The sequence below is a fragment of the Microtus pennsylvanicus genome, chromosome 5, assembly GCF_037038515.1.
Source record: "Microtus pennsylvanicus isolate mMicPen1 chromosome 5, mMicPen1.hap1, whole genome shotgun sequence".
In the NCBI taxonomy this organism is placed as follows: domain Eukaryota; kingdom Metazoa; phylum Chordata; class Mammalia; order Rodentia; family Cricetidae; genus Microtus; species Microtus pennsylvanicus.
This window is the reverse complement of record NC_134583.1, coordinates 58666868-58688508: the sequence shown is the minus strand read 5'-3', so window position 1 is coordinate 58688508 and position 21641 is coordinate 58666868. Positions and strand designations below refer to the sequence as shown.

The window sequence follows — 21641 nt, the reverse complement described above, 5'->3', positions numbered from 1 at the left end:
ACATAGGCAGATGCATACATACACACATACAGGTGCATGTGCACTGGCATACACACGTGCATTCTCATAGATACACACACATAGGTGCACTGGCATACACATGTACACTGCATACATACACATAGACAGAAGCATGTGAACCAGCATACACATGTGCACCTGAACACTCACGCAAACGTACATATACAGGAATAAATTAAAAAGATTTCTTGGGCGAAAAGCTGCAAGCCTGCCAGAAGCATCCGCTGCTCCCTGTCCTTGGCTAACAAGAGGGACCCTTGAGCTTGCACACAAGAACTTCTCTCTGGTACTGTAGAATCAGTCTGGAAGAAAGACCTCAGGAATAGCTTTCCGTGTCTGCAGTGCCCAGTGTTATTACCTTGCATTGTCCCGGCCATGAGACTTCAGGAAATTCATATCTCGGTATCGGGAGAGAAAAGCCACCAGCTGGTCATTTGTCCTGTGGGAACAAACAGAAGAGAAAGTCAGGGTCCTCTGTAGACCGTGGAGGTGTTGGGTCTTGCCTCCCTTCTTAGTCCTAGGAAGCAGATTTCACTCTGTTTTCCTGTTCTGACCACACCACACAGCCTGAGATGCACACTCTTGGTGGGTCCTGCCCCTGGGCCAGCCACATTACGTGAAAAGAGGCTGTCTAGTTTCATTCTGGCTGCTGTGTTGTAACATCCCAGAAAGGGGCAATTTAGGGAGAGAATGGGTTTATTTTAGCTCACAGTTTCTGGTTATTGTTCACTACCACACGCAATGGCTTGAGGCAGCTGGACACGCCACACCCACAGTCAAGAGCAGACAGAAGTGAACACGTGCACGCTCATTCGCTTTCTTGACTGATTGTCAAGCTCAGCCTGGCTTCTCCGCTGTTGCACGGGTCAGGACCCCCGCTTAGTGAACGGTGACGTGCACAGTGGGCTGAATCTTCCCACAGCAATTAACTTCATTTGGACTGTGCCTATCCCCAGGTACGACACGGGCCTGCCCAATATAAGCCATCTTCCACTACAACCGTCTTTCCAGGTGATTCTAGGATTTGTCAGGTTGAGAATTACAGCTACCAGCACAGGCTGTTCGCACATCTCTCTCCCACATACTCCACTGTGTAAGGAATTCTGAGGACAGCACAGTGTTTTATCTGTTTTGGTATCTATGCTCGGCATTGAGCGTGGTGGACAATAGTCGTCAGTATACCTGATGTCATATACAGATCGGCCTCAGGGCCTTTGCACTTGCTGTGCCTGTGTCTCTTAATTTTTGGCCTGCTCTCATCATTTAGGTCTTTCAAACATCTTTTCTTCAAAATTTTTTTTAATTTAATTTTTTAAAAAATTTAAATCTGGTCATTCCACCTAAAGTAGCCCCTGCATTCTCCTTTACCACACCACAATGCTGACTTGACTACTTTATTACCATTTGAAAGACCTCTCTTGGCTTCCTTACAATATCAGGCCCACGAGGAGAGAATCTAGTCAGATCTGGCACAGAGTAGGACCTACACTCTCGTCTGGTGAATGAATGAATGATGACGAAGGAATGCACGCGCCCCGACAAGCCAATTTAGAGCCGACTCCCTCAGCGCAGTGAGCAGTGAATGAATCCGAGTGCTCGATAACCACTGAGTTGTGGGTTGAGGGAGCTTTAAAAAATATGAAGCGCCACGCAAACGGATGACATTGTTCCCAGCATTGTTATCCCAAATTTATCACCATCAATCTCGGCGCTCACAGCGCCGTCACAGCTAATCAGCTTGTGCATACAGCTGTGACAGTATTTTAAAAGGCAGTCACACAGGTCTCCATCTGCCAGAGACGCGGTCGCCTCTTCCACTGAATAAACCCAAACAGGTAAATGGCGCTGATGTGACAGCCCCTCTGTCACCAGGCAGCTCGGCTTGGGCGGAGGGCTCCTTAGAGCCCAGGGGCTGCCCGCTCTTCCAGACGGGGTGATATGGGAAGAAAGACACTGTACAAGAGCACAGTGAAGCTGGACTCTTTCTTTTGAATTGTGTGTTATGTGTGCGTGGTGCGCAGGTAGGGAGGGGTGTGTTCTGCACGTGCCTGTAAGTGTTGGTCCAAGCACACATGTGCCATGGCCTGTGTGTGGAGGCCAGAGGAGAGCTTTGTGTGTGCATCCCTCATGGTCTACCTTGTAGGAGTCAGGGTCTCAAGTTCCCCACCAGGCACACCAGCGTGGCTGGCCAGCAAGCCTTTCGGGAGCTGCCTGCTTCTGTCTGCCATCTCAACGTTGGAACGCTGGGGTTACAGATGCCCCCTAAGGCTTCTGCCTTTCTGTGGGTGCTGGAGTTTTTGACCCAGGTCTTCATACCTGAGTAACGCATGCTTTATCTTCTGTGCCATTGCTCTAACCTTAATGCTGGAGAGGAGAAGCAGGGCAGTATCTTAGAAAGCAATGCCTAAGCTCTGGGAACAAAAGGATCTGGAAGTGAGTTCCAGCTGCACCACCGCAGCCCACCATGTGTGGAAAGAGTAAACAAGCCACCAGACCCTCTGAACAGCGGCCTTCGGTAAGCTCATTTCCTCCCAGCTGCTCAGACTTAAACACCCCAGCACACAATAAGTTTACCATGCAGTTTCTTTTGCCAGCAGGATGGGTAGTTTTAAGGGCACACAGTAGGCACACATACAATCATTCAATGCACATTGCTCTGCTACGTCTCAGTTACCTGGGCTGTTCTAACCTCAGCCCTCAAACCCCTCTGGAGTATAGCCACTCTGGACCCTCATCCACTCATTGGATGGTATATGCTGACTAACCCATAATTCTGGATGGATGGAAAGGATGAAATAGAGAAGTTAAAAGATCCTGAGGTGAGAAAAAAATGTGATCAATGTCCCAGGCTCTTATTGAAATAAAAACCAATGAGAAGCCAGCCATCCTGGGGTGGCAGATGCCTGAAGAGGCTCATGCATCTGCAGCCTGGGACCATCTGTCCTGCACAGGATGCAGCGCTCTCCTGATGTACACAGAGGTGAATCCTTGGGCTAGATCCACAGGGCCAACCTTTGTGCCTGGACAGTGATCATCGAGGTGGCCGAGGTTCCGAGGTTCCTGAAGCCTGATGCTCAAAAGGGCTTCCAAGGAGCTGCTGGGGTAGCAGCAAGGCAATGTCCTTATAAAGGAAAACCAGGCAGCATCTTTCCCAGCTATCCAGAGGCTAGCTACATCTCTTCACCTCCGCAGCTCTTATTTACCAAACCCCTTGCCACACTGTGTGACAGTTCATTATTGTCGTCCGGATGAATAAAAGGACAAGTTAACCTCTGAATGGGTCTCCAGCAGCAGGAATAATAAACAGGGCCTCTGGGGAAGCTTAGGTGGGAGGACTGAAGGGGCCAAGGCCAAGCTCCAGGAGCCCCCTCTGGGAAGTCTCAGGCCTCCCAGGGTCAGCCTGCTGTGGCTCCATTTGGCAACCCCAGAAAGCTTCTTTCAGGCCTGGAGCAGGGGCCATTTTCGCATTTCCCGCTTCACCGGGTCCCCATCGGATGGGGATGAATAGGCATTTAGCGAATTTACTTAGCGATGCTTCCACATGAAATCATCTCAAAAGACGACATCTTAGGGGGAGGGAGGGTGGTCGGGTAGGGGCTTTCCAGGCTGAAACCTATGCATAAAGCCCCCTTTCAAGGCAAAACTCTACGTGTTTGGTGAGTGAGCTTGCTGGATTGACTGATGGGTGGGGTGAGGGGGACTACTGCTTACTTCTGACCAGGGTACCCTGTAGCTCCTGCCTGCCCCCTCTTTGTAACATGCCTCCCTCAATGTTAAATTCTGGTCAGTCAATCCCTTCTCTTGCTCCAAAAGGAGATGGGATTTGGCTGGGGACCAACTCTCCCGACTGCTCCTTTCAGGCTCCTGTCAATAATTGCCTACATATTTAGTTCACTCCAGATAGTGAACAGCTTATGATCTGCTGACATTTTACCCCATTCCAGTCTTGCTGGTTTGCACATGCATGCTCACACATGCACGCACGTGCTCTCTCTCTCTCTCTCTCTCTCTCTCTCTCTCTCTCTCTCTCATAGAATAGTCTTTCTCCATGCAGCTCCCATTGTTCATCCTTGGGACCTATGGAGCTAATTCTGCCTTCTGCTGACACGATCACAAGTTATCCACAGGTCAGTCTGTCTCTTGTTGACTGCTGGTGCCCATTGCTGCAACCACTAGGGCCATGGAAATACCTGCTTCAATATATAACATGTAACTAAATGCTGGAGCCAGCTAGCTTATTGGCAAACACACGGGAATCAGGAGTGAATGCATAAATAAGAGAGTCATAAAATAAGGTCTCAGACCGTGACCATTATTGGCCATGCACCATGATCTAGCTTCCAGGCATAGGCTTGCTGTGTTGCTACCTCATTTGATATTTGCGAAGATGCCATACAGGGAGTGTCACTCTCTACCGGCAGACCGGGTGGTTACACTCAGAGACATGAGGTCATGAAGGAAGTGCAGAACCAAGCTTGGGACCTGGTTCTGATGTTATGGCTGATGCTCTTGATAAATAACCCACTCCGCAAATGTCACAGAGTGAATGATGGGTGAGTTCCATCTCAGGAGTAGAAGAAAAACTACAGGTGCAGGAAGGGGCTACCCTTGCAGGCTTGTCTTCAATTCAGAGGCCACTATGAGAAACACCACACAGGGGGCTGGAGAGATGGCTCAGCAGTTACCAGCACTGGCTGCTCTTGCAGAGGATAGGGTTTGGTTTCCAGCACCTTCATGCTAGCTCACAATCACCTAAAACTCCAGTTCCAAGGAATGTGATCCCTCTCCCCGTTTCTGGCTCCCACAGCCACTACACACACATGGTGCAAACATATGCAAACAAAACATTCATACACATAAAAAAAATCTTCAAGAAAGAGAAAGAAACACTGTATTCAGGCCTCACACAGATCTACTGTGTGTGTGTGTGCGTGTGTGTGTGTGTGTGTGTGTGTGTGTGTGTGTGAGAGAGAGAGAGAGAGAGAGAGAGAGAGAGAGAGAGAGAGAGAGAGAGAGAGAGAGAGAGAGAGAGAGAGAACCGCATGGAGGCCAGTGGTCAGCTCAGGTGTCCCTTCTTTGCACTGTCCACCTTGCTTTTGTTTTGTGTTTTGGGAACAGGGTCTGTCACTGGACAGGAAGGAGACTGTCTTGACCTGTGAGTCCCAGGGATCTGCCTGCCTTCATTTTCACAGTGCAGCGATTACAAGCATGCACCACCACACCTACTGGGGACTGATCTCAGGTTCACATCCATGTGCAGCAAGCACTTTACCCACTGACCCATATTCCTGGCTTGGGATCAATTTGACTTCTTATGGTTTCCACGTGATATATATGCCCCTGTCAGTTTGAGAAACTCTGCTCTGCTGAGTATGAAAGGCAGTGAAGGGTCTCTTCTTTCCACTGGTCCCCGAGGGCCCTTCTGGATGCCTATGCTTACAGGGAGTGCCTTTCATCTCTATAAGGCATAAACCTCAGGTTTTGGGAGTATTAAATAGAACCATGCATGTAAGACCTCTGTAATAGCACCTGGCACAGGGTAAGTCTTTGACAAATGTTAGCTGTCATTTAATAGCATCATTGCCATCTCCAACTCAGATACTTAAGACATTTTGATCGAGGGAAAGCAATGAAAGGAACCAACTTGACTCTGACTCAGAGGGAGAGCTTTCTGTGATTAAGACCCACAGAATATTCTGCCGAGCACAGAGGAGGAAATAACCCTTTGAAGGGACTTGTTCTCATCTCCACTACTGTAAGAGGTAGGGGATGTCTCCTGGAGGACATGACACCATTTTCATGGCCATAACTCTGAATAGAGAGACTTGTATGATAGGGGGAATAGCTCCGACATTCCTTCAGCAGCCAGAATCTTAGGTTCATGAAAAAAGGTACCCTGTGTCTACAAGAGTCAGAGCCATACAAGGTTGGTGTGCTGACAGTGATTGAGAGTTGGGAAGACCGGATCAGCTCAGTCTCTACTGGGAAAGAGTCCAGAATAGACCCATCTGCATGTGCTTCCAATCACTGTTCTCATCCCAAACCATTTTCCCAAGGCTGGATGCTGAAAGGGTCCCCAAGAGGCAGCTACTGCATCAGGGTGAGGTTGGTAGACTGAAGCTAAGGTGATACACCATGGGGCATTTGTGAGTGCTGGAATTCAACCCCTTGGCCCTGGGTGTGGCTGCAGTGGGCTGGTCATTGTGTGGCAGAAATGTACATGCCAGGTGTAGGATGGGTGTGTGTGTGTGTGTGTGTGTGTGTGTGTGTGTGTGTGTGTGTGTGAAGAGCGGTGAGCTGGGATAGAGGAGTTGGAGACATCTCTATTCTGAGCTCTGAATGGATAGGACTGCTTCAACGTCTAGCTCTAGTATGGTACACTGTCCATAATTTCTTTACATGTACATTTAGTGTGTGTGTTTGTTGCATACAAGGCAAGAACTGTATCACTGAGCTATCTCCCCAGGCCTGCCTGTTTAATCCAGACATCATTTTACTTTCACCCTAAGCAACAATATTCACAGCACTTGACGTTATCATCTTCATCCCATCTTTTTCATTGTGTTGAAATAACATAAATAACACAGATCTTGCAGCTTCACTATTTGAGGTATACAGCTCAGTTGTAACGAGTACAGTTATACTGCAGAATAACTATGAGCACTGCTCTTTAAGTCCTGCAAAATCAGCTCCCCTTTCCCCTTTCTCAGCCCCTTGCAATTATAATTTTCTTCTGTTTTTGTGGATTTGATAACTTACTATTTCATAGATGTTGAATGATAGAGAATTTATCTTTGTGCAAACAGCTTGCTGGGCTTCATTTGTGCTGTAGTGTGTGTTGGAATTTCTTCTTTTCGGTTGAATCTGACATACCACATTTGTGATTTTTTTAAAGCTAGACATGAACAGATAGCAACTATCACTCGTCTACACGTATCCCAAGCAAACTCAGCAACCATGGATGCCAACAGAAGACTCAACTGCTCTGACTAATGGAGTCCCGGGATGTGCTATTCTAATTTGAAGACTGGGAAGTTCTTGGTAGAAGAAAATGAATTCTTACCCCAAACACAAGGCTCCACCAAAGGATGTGCATCTGCTGGAGGAAAAAGGCACACACTACAGAACTAAGAAGCTGATCCTTTTATGAAAAGCCAAGAATTCAGGAAGCAGTGAGGAAGTGCTAACAGTGACCTTTTAATACTGTGTGTTCATACACACGTGTGTTGCTCCCTGTGTCTCTGCATGCATAGAGGCTAGAGGAGGAGGAAGTCAGAAATATTCCCTTACGGCTCTCTGTCTTATTCCTCTGAGGCAGGGTCTCTCACTGAACCTGGAGCTTGATATTTTCTATCTAGACTGGCAGCCAGCAAGCCCCAGAGATCCTATTGTCTCTGCCCAGTCAAGCACCGGGGATGCAGAGGTGTTTGTGGCTATGCCTAGCTTTGTACATGGGTGCTGAGATCTGAATGTGGATCCTCATGCTTGCACAGCAAGCACACTCACCCACTGAGCCACCCCTAGCCCCCTACTCCTTCTAAGTTTTTCATTGTGGAAGTTTAGATTGAAGTGAGATGAAGAACTGGCTATCTGCCATGGATGTGGGGACAGAGATGCTAACTGTAAAGGGGTAGATAGGGCATCCTGAAGAGACTAACAGGCACTTAACAGTGAGGGTGGTCTGGCCAGGTAGGCTGGCCAGGCTGGTGTTAAGCCTTCTTCCTTCCTCATAGTATCAACAATGAAAGAGACCCTAGAGGTCAACATCACCTCACAGCAAAGTGTAAATGACCTCTTGTTGGATTGGGGTATGGGATGGGGGCAGAGCTGCCCTCCATGCCTGGGGCCGCTGGTGCCTGTTAGGTAACAACACTGGAGTTTCCCATCTAGATGTGGGGGCAGCACCTTGGACAGTACCTCCGAGGCCCCTGGCTACAGTCACTTGCTCACAGAAACTTTGGGTCTAGATTTCCTCAGTTCCTCCAGGACTGGCACATTGTAGGTGCTCACAAACATTAACTGCTATTCTTGTGAAGTGCCCGGGGAGGGGTGCCATCATAATGGTTCAGCTCTTGCTGCTGTCTTTGTCACATGCCTGTCCCATTGGCATGAGGCCATTTCATACTTGTTTGTCAGAAGGACAGATGTCCTGAAATCTAAGAGTACCATCCCTCGCTTTTGCATCCCAGCCTTTGCCCATTCCAGGAATTCACCTCTCTGTTTCTGTACAGAGAACCAGGGGAGATTTAGAACAATGAATCCCAGGCTCAAGGAGCTTGTGAGACTATGCATCAAAATGACACTTGTAGAACCACCTCCCTTTGCTTGCTTACCATTGCTAAGTGCTCATCTCTTTAAATATTATTACAAGCCCATGCAGCAGGTGCTTTTTCTACAGAATGAAGTACGTCCGGAAATGAGGCAGTGGCTCATTTTAGAGATGGCTGAATGAAACTGAAGACCTCAGCACCCTGCAGCAACCACGCGTCAATTCCACTTTCCAAACTGTGGGTAAGGTTCACTGATGTAGCTCTTTCTTTAGAAACAGGACAATGCCACCGTATAAAGTCTCACACTTCATTTTTGGGTGTTGCTTCCTGGACACAGCTGACAGCAGAAGTTGACACAGACACAGTGCAAGGTTTGACTTCTCCACAGCCCACCTTAAACCCGAAGCTGCCATCTCTGTGTCCCCTACTGGACATCATCTGAGTGGATTGAGGCCTCTCTGTTTACATGGTTTATTTGGGATTTATAGAAGTCGAGACACTTCTGAGACTCACTGCTTAAGGCTCCTGATCTTTTGAGCATATTCATTAATGACATCTTCCCATGAGGGAAATCAGGAAACCCAGGACTCTAGAAGAGAAAAGGGAAGTTTGGGGCTGTCTGAAGACCAGCAGAAGCGAAGGATTCGGGGAATAAAGCCAGTGCCACGTACAAATTTAATCAAGCTTTGCATAGAAGATACTGGGGGATTGTTTGGAGAATTCTGGGTGCTGGATTTGTTCCTGGAGGCCATAGGTATAATAATAGCATCATGGGCACCCAGGAGGAGTGAACAGGTAAACACATCATCCTGCCTCCAGACTCTGCTCTCTCCCACTAGGCGTTCACTGGATCTTTCTAAACCGTGAGTCTTGTGCGCTATCTCTTCCACCTAATGCCCTTCGGGGACTCTCCAAGAGGGCTAAGCTAGCATGCTAACTGCTTAGCAAGGTGCACAAGATGCTCACAGTCAAACTTTGGAACTACTTGACTTGAAGCTTTCTAACTGTTCTACTTTCTTCCCTAACAGGTCCTTCCTGTGACACACACATGTGATAGGAGTGGGTGACAGCCGCTACCATGATACAGCAAGGTCCTTGTGGTATAGGTGAGTCGCAAGCAACCAAAGGAATCATGAGACACATTCCCAAAGCATACCAAGGAGTACGTGGGGACTGTCCCTCCCTCCACACAGGCAGCAGTCTGGAGAGCCACCTGGATAATAAAACCCAATCACTGTTAATTGGATTTACCTTTTTGTTACTGATGACAATGATATGGTACTAAAACATGCTCATTGCATTTGAAGGGACCTGCAAATCATTCTGCAAAGCTTTGACATCTTCACAGAGCTTTTGAGAGAAACACATTTCTCATTTTAAACACACATATGCCATCTGAAGAGGCTGTTTATCTGATGTTCCATCAGTGAGAAATCTGAGCACACCAGTCCTCCCTCAAGACGGCTGTAATGGAAAGGTGACTGACAGCGATCAGCACCAAGAGGCCCAGTTGGATCCGTGGCTGCTAGAATCATGAACCAATTACATTTCAGCCTGCTGTGGTAGCACGTGCCTGTGATGCCAGCACTCTGGCAGCTGAGGTGGGATGATGGCATGAGGCCAGCCTGGGCTATGTAGTGAGACCTGTCTCCAAACCAATAAAGTATTTAAATACTTTCCAGATATGACTGGACTGTGGGCAGATCCATTTGGGTGATTGTCTTGACTGTTTACTGATGGTGTCCCTGGGTTGTATAAGGAAGCTGGTTCAGCACAAGTCTGCTACCGGCCTGCAAGAGCATTCTTCCACACACCCTGCCTCTAGTTCTTGCGTGAATTCCCGACCTTACTTCCTTCAAAGATACATTGTGAGCTGTAAGCTGAAATAAAGGCCTTTCCTCCACAAGTTGCTTTTGGCCATAGTGTTTTACCACAGCAATCAAAACTCCAAGTTAGGCCTCAAGCTCCTCTTTTGACCCATTGCTCAGCACAAGTGCTCCATTCTAGAATGAGATTCATTCCATCCTGTCTCCTATGTAGGGAATGCTCTTTCTTTTCTTTGTCTGACAAACTCTGGATTGTGTGTGTAAGAACTATATTAGTGTTCCTATGCTATTTCAACTGAGCAGGGCTAGACTGAACGGCTTCTCGGCAACACTGAATTGTATCGACGAGCTCAGCTTTCTTTCAGTGGTGTAGATGGAAACAGGCTATTGGTCACCATTCCCACTCCTCTGGGCTTGCTCTGTAGTGACCTACTACACTCACTGGTCCATCTCAGAGTCACCACAAAAGCACTTCTGCAGTCACAACCACCACACAGTGGGATTTGGAGTGGGCAGTCTAGTACAGAGTTGACGTCATGTTTATAAAGAGTTATGTTTACGGCCCTACCAGTTGGCTGTGCAGCTGTGATCATGTCATCTTAGCTACTTAATACTTGATGTCCTCATGTTTACAACTAGGAGTCGTAATACATCCTGCCTCATAGAACAGATAGAACAAGAAGGAGTTATCCATTGCTTGCAACTGAAAATCCAAGCTCACAAAAAGTTGGTACCAGAAGTGGGACAGTGAATGCTAGTCAGCTACAAACCACAGAGATGTGATATCAGCTGGGTAGCCTGGCCCACAGAACGCTAGATGTTATAATCACCACTACTGCAGTAGAACTGTGTCTGCACTCAGCTAGCTTCCCGAACACCAGGACAGGATCAGTTTGGATAACAGCCTAGAGTAGGGCTGAGCTAAAGGGCGGGTGACTCTCCACGGCTCACCTTGTCCTCCTTGGGCAGCCTGTGAAGTCCACTAGCCTCTTTGAATTGGATCAAGGTCACAATGTCTCCCAAGGCATAAAGGAAGCCACACACACTTCCATAAAAAACAAACCCTGTGGCCACCTCTGTAAACTTTGTGTAGACACAGATGTTTGCTCCAGAGAGACTCTGGTGGACCAGAAATGATGCATTCACTACAGTCTCCACCTACTAGTTCTTAAGGAGGCTTGTTTGCCTCAGAACTGAAGAGAAAATTTAAAAGGCCAGAATGTGTAAGTAGAATTGGCAATGGGACAGTTCTCAGGGACAGCACATTTTAGAAATTAAAAAAAAAATCTATGAGATCTATCAGTAGTTATCCGACCGTACCTCTCAGTCTCCAATCTCTGCCAAGGAGCTGGGGCCTCAAGACAGCTGGCTGGGGCTTCTCTGTAGATTATACACTTCTAGCCATTTCTATACTGGGGTCATAGGAGCAATTTACAGCAAGTAAAAAAGATGTAGCGGTTTAAACATGAAAGTGCAGCAAGCTTAAGAGTCTAGAAGATGGTATGTATTACTCTCTTCTGAACATGGGGAATCATAGCATAACATGCCAGACACCACGGTTTGTAGGATAAAAGAGAGATTCCGGGCTACACTGTCAGCACGGGCACCTGGAACACGGAATGCACTCCATGTATGTTAGTCCTGCTCTTTCTGTACATTAGATGCTTGTGTTTGGCCTTCCCCTCCACCAGGCCTACCTGCTCAATGTCTGGAGTCCCCAGGAAGCTTTCTATCAGCTGCGTGCTCTCTGCTCTCTTGGGAAGTGTGATTTCCCAGCCTCTCGACGGGTCAGACTCTGACCTGAGCACAGGTTAAGTTTATGCTCTTTGCCTCCGACTGTGCTTTCTGTCTTCAGAAACAAATTCTGCTGTCTAAAACTGAGTTCCTCCTGAGTCGGATGGAGCCATTTTCATGGGAAAATTGAGCCCCGGTTGTTTGATTGACTGTGAACTCACACATCCCGGTTCTTTGGTCAAGGTTACTCATTTACAGGAATATCTATCCCTTCCCAAAGAGTTATTTACTCAGGGTCAATATCTTAGCCTGGATCCTTGAGTGGCTCCATGGTAACCTACACAATGTTTGCTAACAACAACAAAAAATTTAATAAATGCCATCAGGTGCTGTATCAGAGCCCTGTGCTAAGAAAACAGTGCTTCAAGCACATGGATCACTGATGAGGTATTTTTCATATCTCCGGGTATTCACATGGTTATATTGGGAAACAGGGTCATACAGTAAATTGAAAAGCAGGACCTACGCCAGACGAAGGAATAGCACACACTTACTTTGCTCCTGCTGCTGCTATCTCATTAATTCCTTCAGCAAACATGAATGTCAGACTTACGATGAGTCGGGAACTGTTGAAGATGCTGAGAGAATAGTCATGAGGGGGACAGAGGCCCTGTGAAAATGAGGTCTGATATGGCAGGCCCTGGATTACCTCATCTCTCCCATATCAGGAATGGGACTAGTCACGAGCATCCTTGCAAGAGCTAAATCTGATGGTGTTCTCCATAGGAGGGGGGAAGCTGTGGCAGAGGAAGAGCTAGCAGACAGCCTGCACCCAAACTGGACAACCGTAATGGTTGGTTGATGCACACAGACATGTTTGATGATATTTCTAAGGCTGGGCCAGGCTCCTGAGATGGTACTTACGGACTTGATTTCTTTTATGCTGAAGAAAATACATGGGTGAGTCTAGTAGAGATGAGGCAAGTGAGAGACAGCTAGGTGAGCCGCCGATCTGCAGGAACACTGCAGTGAGCTGACCTGCGTTTGAAGCCTGCCGCTACCGTTGTCTTACAGGCTACTTTTCTAAGCCTCAATTTTCTTGGAGGAGTCAGGCCAAAACTGAATGAGCCCCTGTGTGTGAAAGGCACAACTCAGAGCTTGGCTCATGATTATTCCTTGGTTATGATAGCTCTTGTGACTTATTTGACTCTGAGAGAGGAAGAAGAATAACTTTTTCCATTCCCCCAGCTCCGACATACCACACTATGTCACACGGACATTAAAGAAATCATGGTCAGGAGGTTACTCAGCAAGCTGAGCCCAGGCTCTGTGGTGGCTCCTGAAATAATGACCACACATGGTCTAGCATACGCAAACATATAACATACACTGTGTATACTCATCCCAGAAACTAGTCCTCTATGTATGTGTGTGTGTGTGTTTTTTTGGGGGTGGGGGTGTTGAAATCATTCTCTTCCTACATTATCTCCTTACTATTTTCTCCCCTTTCCTCTTAGGTAGCCAAGCCACATATACTGAAATATCATCCTTTGCAAAAGAATTTAAAAACACGCTTGCAAACAAAACTTCTATGCAAATGTTCATAGCAGCTCTATTCAGATGTGGGAACAACCCAAACATCCATCAATGTGTGCAGATGGGTGAACAGATTGTAGTATAGCCATTTAATGGAATATTATTCACCTATAAATGGAATGAAATACAAATAATTGGTATAACATGGATTAATCTTGAACACGTTACATTAAGTGAAAGAAGTTAGATACAGAATGCCGCATATGATTTTGATGAATATGAAATATCCAGTAACCAAATCTTGGTGGATCCCAGGGTTTGGGGAAGGGAGATCATGAGAGTGGCTGCTAAGTGGGCACCAATGCCGAGAACCTGAGGTGATGCTGGCTGCACAATAATGAAGGTCCTGTGGCTTTTATGTTGTATGTACTTTGCCACAACAAAGTGAACCCAAAGAAAAACATATAGTCATCCGCCTGGATATGGGAAGTAGACAAGATTGCAGGGCAAAACCTGGGAACTTGGGGATGAGGTGACATGGGGCTAAGGGGAAATGGGGTGAGAAACGTGAGAAGGGGAGAATGGGGGGAGCTTGGGGGAATGGGATGGCTGGGATAAAGGAAGGGTGGACATGGGAGCAGAGAAATATATAGCCTAATTAAGGGAGCCATCTTAGGGTTGGCAAGAGACTTGACTCTAGAGGGGCTCGCAGGTGTCCAGGGAGATGTCCCCAGCTAGTACCTTGAGCAACTGAGGAGAGGGAACCTGAAATGACCCTATCCTATAGCCATACTGATGAATATCTTACATATTACCTTAGAACCTTCATCTGGCGATGGATCGAGATAGAGACAGAGACCCAAATTGGAGCACCGGACTGAGCTCTTAAGATCCAAATGAGGAGCAGAAGGAGGGAGAACATGAGCAAGGAAGTCAGGACCATGAGGGGTGCACCCACCCACTGTGACAGTGGAACTGATCTATCAAGGTCAGCGGGACTGGGACTGAATAAGCATGGGATGAAACCGGACTTTCTGAACGTGGAGGACAATGAAGGCTGATGAGAAGCCAAGGACATGGCACTAGGTTTCTATCCTAATACATGAACTGGCTTTGCGGGAGCCTAGCCTGTTTGGATGCTCACCTTCTTGGTCCTGGATAGAAGTGGGAGGACCTTGGACTTCCCGCAGGGCAGGGAATCTGGACTGCTCTTCATTCTCGAGAGGAAGGGGGAATAGAGTGGGGGGGAGAAGGAGAGGGGGAGGGGAGGGGGGCGATGTGTGTGAGGAGGGGGAGGAAAATGGGAAAATTTTTTTGCAACAACTAAAAAAAATAAAATAAACAAAAAAATAAACAAACAAAAAAACCCAAATAGAGTAGTTGAACCTAAACAATTCAAAATGGAAAAAAAGGCTATCAGTGCACAGCTGTAGTAATGACCACGGTGCAGCATATGTAGCTCGAATAAGTGACATATATTATGAGTTGAATATCCACAGCATCTTGGGTGGGCACCAGGAGCCTCTCCTACAGTAGAGCAAATGCAGCTTCTCAGTACCAGGGAAACTGTGTCCCACTGAGAGCGATAGCAGTAGCATGTGTAACCGTGGAGCACGCACGCTAACACATTCCCGGCTGTTAACATGTTCCCTCTTTTACCCTCCCAACAACCTCCCGAGACCAAGGCTGCTGTTTAAACCCATTTCACAGAGGAAGAAGTCATGAAGGACTTAAGGACATGTACCCTGCTAGACAGACTGCCTGTAAACAGGAATGGAGAGTTGGAGGAGACCACCTGAACTCAGACTCTCTTGAACACAGAGGCCGAGGACTGCTTGGTTTAGTTACGGAAACTGAAGGGAAGTGGGTAGCTGATGTCCTGCCTCTTAGAGGACAGGGACTGATATGCACAGGACATCAAGGGATTGTGTGGGATTCAGACTCTGTCTCAGGCTGCATAAAGCTTGCATGCAGCCAGGAAGGCTTGTTGTCAGGAGGTTCCTGTGTCTCCCCGGGCTTCTAGGTGCTGTTCAGGCTCCTCTAGCTAAGCAGAGAAGGAGCTGAGCCAACTGCAGGATTTCCGGGAACCCAGTATGGCTCACTGTTGAAATGGACCCTCTGGCTCTTCTGATGACCCCTGTTTTTAGTGGTCAGATGGGAAAGTGCCTCTGGCAGGGACAATTAAGTAAAGACAAACCTGTAAAATTTGTAAAAACAAATCCTCAGGGATGTTTCCACTAACTCTGGTTTAAAAGCGTGCAGCAATGCATGGCATGGCATGGCCTTGGCATCTCTTCCCCTGCTGAGACCATAGTCACCAAAGTCACCGTGGAGTTGTACGAGACACCCAGGGTGCTCATGCCTGCTCTCACTCCTGTGGTACTCAGAAGGTGTCGGGAGCAGTGGCAGGCACTGAGGACATTGTGATGGATAAATAGACGCATTCGTTGCCCTTTCGGATCTGCTAACGTAGAAGGGTTGTCGCTCTGACTCCATCACTGTCACCTGCTCACCACCCTCTCTCAGCTAAGCAGGGGCCTCACACCTGCCAGCTGAATCTTCACAGCCAAAGCAGAGGTGGGCGACTAGGCTCACCCCATTCTTAGATGAGTGAACGGAGGCAAGGTGTGGCCACGCAATCCGCCCAAGGATGCACAGCCAGTCAGTGTGACAGGCATCCGAAACTTGAACTTTGACCTTACTGTCTGTGCAAACCCATCTTTGGTTGCACTTCCATGATGGCCTGACCATTTGAAAGGTTCTGCCAGAGAGGAAAGAATTTTTCCTTTCTTTTCTTTTTTTTTTTTAGAAATACTATAAAAAATTACTATGCATATAAAAAGGCAGTTTATTTATTTTTTCCTATCCCAAGTATGTATATTTTACTTTTTTCTTTTTAACAATTAAATTTCTTACATTTATTTTATATTCCTATACCAGTTTCCCCTTCCTCTTCTCCTCCTGCTCCCTCCCCCCACCACCCTTCTGCCTCCCACCCCATCCACTCCTCCTCTGTTTCTGTTCAGAAGGAACAAGCAGGAGGAGGTAATGTTTAGGTTCAGCTTAATTTTTATGTTTTAATCTGGGAACAGGGTGTGTAAAATATCGGCTACTACAGATAACCCCAATACACGGAAGAACAGGGTGCGGAGCATAGCCATACTGTATGCCTCTACCAGCACAGCCTGTGCTATATGGTACGGATCTACTTGTGTAGTCTGGGCTGTACTGTACATATCCACCCTCATAGCCTGGGTTACACTGTACTTATTCACTTGGGATATACTGTACCTGTTCCCTTTCTTAGACTGGGATAAGGCCTACCCGTCTGCACAATCTGATATATACCATTCCTATCCACCTGCATAGCCAGGGCTAACAGAAAAGAAGAAATGCTTTCTAATTTCGCCTCCTCTGGAGCCTGGCAAAGTTTTCGACTTTTTTCCCTACCATTCTCCTTCTTGCCAAACAACTATCAGGACCTGAGTTACTCTCAGTATAGAACTTTGCAATTTAAACAAAACAAAACAAAACAAAACAAAACAAAACAAAACTCCCAAAGGCTTCTGTTGCTGTTAGAATAAACTCTGGTCTTTAACACAGATCTCAAGGTCCCCTATGGTCTGACCACCTTCCTTAATGGCTGTATTCTGTTGGCTGTCTCCATTGCCATGTCCTAATACATAAGACCTCCTTCATTTGCTCTGTGAGCTGTCTTCTCTCCTGCCTTAGGACCTTTGGATGGGCAACCCCTGCTGCCTGGAGCACCCCTCCATTTATCACTCCGTTTTTTTCCTCTTATTTCAACTCTTGGATCAAAGGTAATTAATTCTCCAGGGAAGTTTCTCTGCACCCTTAGAATAGAGGAGGTTTCCTGCTTGCCATTTTACTTAAAATGCATGTGGATTTCTTTTGCAATAATGCCATAAAGGTATAATTCTTTAATGGCCTGATCAGTGTGTTTTTTGAGGGCAAAGGTCTTAGGGTCACACAAATGTTAAGCTCACTGTAGGTCTCTGCTAAACTAAAGGGACAGTTGACTTGATGGTATGAATGAACAAGTGATTGAGCAGAGAGACTTTAAAACTGACATGTCACTAAAATGCATTTGGTTTTTAACACATTAGTTAAAAGTCTTTCTTTCTTTCTTTGAAATGACATTGCAAACTGCAGGAGACTCCAGAGACCTATTACAGAAGAGGAGCTTGCACACACTGAGGCAGAGGGACACAAGACCTACCAACTTACAGAAAGAAGCCCAGAAGCGTAGGTCTGGCTACTCTGGGAAATCTTGGAGCATTTGAAAACACTAAGGCATTAGCAAGAAACATGACTATTTAACCAAGAAGTGAAGTGTGTGTGTGTCTGTGCGTGTCTGTGTGGTGATCTGGGTAACTGATCTGGGGTAAGTGCTGAAACCAAAGAGCACAATGAGTGTTGGCATCAGTGTCGTTAACCTTTTTGGTTCTGACTGAGGATGTTGGCACAGGGTGAAATGTATTGCCAACTAGTACCAGGTATTAATGACGGGACTCCATAGATATGGTTGGCTCTGGCTGACTTTTACAGCAGGGAGCTAGACTGAACTGAAGACATGAACCTGCAAGCCAGCTGTCTTTCCTTTCTTGGCTGGCTCTGGTAGGACAACCTGATGATGGAAGGGATGTATTTCACAAGCTGCATCTAAGTTAGAAATGAAGACTGGAGAAGGAGCTCACTGGGATACATCAGTTGTTGCTGTTCAAGGGTGGAGGAGAGACTAGAGGGCATTGGGAATGTGCCATCCTTTGTCTGGGATCCTGACCCCTTGAGGGGACAAAAAGCTGGTACATGCACTGAAAGAGTCATCCACAACGCCATGCAAAGAAGTGTGTGAGTGGTCAGAAGCTAGACTTGCAAAGGTTGCCATATGTATAGATCATTATCTGAAATGTGGGAGGTGTCTCAGGGTGAGCTAGCAGAGGGGTGCAGATCACGGCCCATTGCTGTAAATTAAGCTTTATTGGAACACAGTGACATCCATTCACTTACATATTTGCCTGTGGAAGGAAGCTTTGTTGCTGTAACAGAAAGTTTCATCAATACAGAGACCAATAATCAATGCAGTTCACAGGACTGATTATCTGCTCTTCATAAAATCCAGCTCAGGGCCGGTGGGACAGCTCACTGGGTAAAGCGCTTGCTGTGCGAACACAGATCTGAGTTTGGATCTCCATGGTGGTGTATGCTAGCAACGCCAGCACTGGGAAATAGGCAGGACAAGCCAACCACCAGCTCGGCCCCCAGCCAGTCAGTCTAGCTAATCAGTAAGTTTCAGGTCTAGCAAGAGACACTGTCTCAAAGAATACAGTGGAGAGCAATTGAGGAAGACACCTGGCTTCAATCTGTCTCTACACACACACACACACACACACACACACACACACACACACACCCCTAATAATCTCCTATCCAATACAATGTATTTCTCTATTTGCCTATTCCTCTACCTTCTCTGTGTTTGGCTTCCTCTGATTTGTGAGGTAGGGGTCTCACATATCCCAGGTTGGCCTTGAGTACTGTCTGTAGTTGAGGGGAAGGGTAGCTTTGAGCTCCTAACATTCTAGCATTTTTACAGGATCACAGTATCTTCCTAGATCATGGCAGCTTAACTCACAAACATTTCTACTCAGTGTTTTACCCATTTGCTGTCCACGGGCTTCACAGACATGCACCATCAAAGAGCTACCTGGTCCCAGTACCCGGCAAAGTGACTTACACACACACACAGTAGGCACTCAATAGAAATTTTCTGAAGGACATGCACCATCAAAGAGCTACCCGGTCCCAGTACCTGGCAAAGTGACTTACACACACACACAGTAGGCACTCAATAGAGATGTTCTGAATGATCCAAGAGCCACTTACTAATGGTGTTGTTGCTTAGTTAACTTTTTCTTATTTAATTAGCTGATTTTTAAAGGAAGATTTCTAGCTCAGGAATGTTGGGCTGGGTGCATTAGTTCTTACTTATATGTGTTAACATAGCGAAGTGTCCACGTTTTTAGGTGTTAACAGAGCTAAGAGTCCACGCTTTTATGTGTTAACATAGCTAAGTGTCCACGTTTCTGTGTGTTAACAGAGCTAAGTGTCCACGCTTATATGTGTTAACATAGCTAAGTGTCCATGCTTTTAAAACTCACCAGTGTCTCATGCAAACTAGAGCAGCCTGTGGGCCGTGCTCAAGAATCAGGGCTTAGTGTCAAGGCCATGGGAGGATCTAAGTCTGCGCTGTGGCTTTCAGCAGGTGGACAAGCTCTTGGTTCCTAATCTCATAAACAGAAACAATGCAGCTCTCTCTTGCTATATGGCGAAGCAGTTAAGAGAGACAGGAGACCTTTAGCACCCTCGGAGATGGAAGCACCGTGTTCAGGACTGTCATGGAAAGAACTGACTCCTGCCGTAGCTCAGTTCAAGACAAAGCTGTACGTCTTGGTCTTGCATCCACTCCTCTCTCTGAAGCCCATCCACTACATTGCCCCAGCTGCCTAAAGCTTCCACAGTACCTTTGAACGCGAGCTGAGTTAATGGAACTCTTACTCTTTAGTTGCAGGTGTCCAGAGAATGCATTGTTTAAAAAGAACTTTCTAGAAACTTCCCCAGGGTAGCAAACTTTTAAACAAAGATTGACTCTGTAATCAAAAATTGTCTGGCCTTAAACCAGAGTCTAGCAGTACAAGGAGGATAATTGAGAGAGGGGTGGCAGTGTTTGTGCCCCTGGCAGGATTTGCCAAGTAACGTTGAGTGATGAACACAATTAAGCAGGGCCAAGGAGAATCCTTCTCCAGAGAAGGCAAGGTAGCAGCTTTTGGGTATACTCCTGGGTATAGAAACACAACACTTGTGCTGACATTACATGTCACCTTCCTCTATGGAAAAGCTGGCTGGCATGGTCAAAGGCCTTCTCCTTCTTACCCTCCACTCAGTCACAAGCCAGTGTTAAGGGGACTGGGTCCCAGTTGCCTGGACTAGTGGGGCTGTTCTACCACTGATGGGAATGAGTGCTTCTCACAGTGATGGTGCCTTAGATCCAAGCCATGACCATTCCTCTAAGCTAATGACCAGTCCAGATGTCCAATCCATTTTTGGACACTGCCAAGAGTACTTGGGCAGGGGTTCTGGGTAGGCTACTATTGAAATAAGGTGCCATTGGTGAGGCTAATGAAGATATCAGTGGGTCTGGAGGAAGCTTCTACCTGAAGCTCCAGGCAGACCACATTCATTCAAGAGCAAATGAGGAAATGAGCAGCCCTCTACCATGGAAAGGAGAGGAGACTGTTGGTTTTCAACTACAAAGACATCTACCTCCTTCACCCCCATGTTTGGGTTTCTTTTGTGTTGTGGTGTCTCATGGAAGCCAGGCTGGCCTTGAGTACTATATATAGCTGAGGGAAAGGGTGTCCTTGAACTTCTGATCTCCCTGACTTCACTGGGATTACAGATGTGTACCACCAAATTTGTATGGTGGAAGAAGCATTAGGAAGTTGGGGCAACAGTTTCTGTGGTGCTGGTGATAGAAACCAGGGTTCTACACAAGCTAGGTAAGTATTCAATCAACTGCTATTACACCTCAAGACCTGGGCTTCCTTACAGGCATGCCCCATCAGTATTTCTGGATTAGTTTAAGAACAAGAAAATAGGGCGGAGACGGGCGTGGCGCAGATGCAAGCGGCAGAGACCGGAGCACCACACCGAGAGCAGATCGTCCCACTACAATTAAATCAAGTAGGCTTTTTAGGGCCTGGCTTGGAGTGTGGTAGGCCTTTTATTGGTGAGGTCTACTGGCGAACGGGGAGCCTGGTCCTGTCCCTGAAGACCCTCCTGAGTGGGGGGGAGTGTTATTCGCCTGCGGCGGGACACAGGAAATGGAGCTGGGGCATTCCCCAACCCCCTTGACCCCCCAGTTAGTCTGTGAGGGCTGGTTCCATTTGCTGGGGCTGCTCCTCCTCTGCTGTGACCTCTCTCTCCCTGGCCCATCCCAGCTTGCGCCCAGGGGCCTCCTTCACTCTCCCTCCCTTCCGCAGGGCTGCAAGACCACCCAGTTTAGCCTGATTGGGCGCGGGGTCGAAAGCTCTCGGCAGAGGGCAGCGGGAGTTTCTCTGTTTTGGTGGCTGGCCTGCAGAGAGGTAGGCTTTTTGTTGGCGAGGTCCTTGGCAAACGAGGAGCCTGGTCCTGTTCTTGAAGACCCTTCTGAGTGGTGAGAGGGATCTTGGCC

At 47.1% G+C, this 21641-nt stretch overlaps 1 protein-coding gene across 1 annotated transcript in view; it reads right to left on the bottom strand.

Moving 5' to 3' along the window:
* Positions 1–21641, bottom strand: part of Xylt1 (xylosyltransferase 1) — a 297219-nt gene that overhangs the window by 48328 nt on the left and 227250 nt on the right. The window contains exon 6 of the mRNA XM_075971992.1: positions 380–460. Coding sequence (XP_075828107.1) covers positions 380–460 — 81 coding nt within the window. The remainder of the gene's footprint in view (positions 1–379; positions 461–21641) is intronic.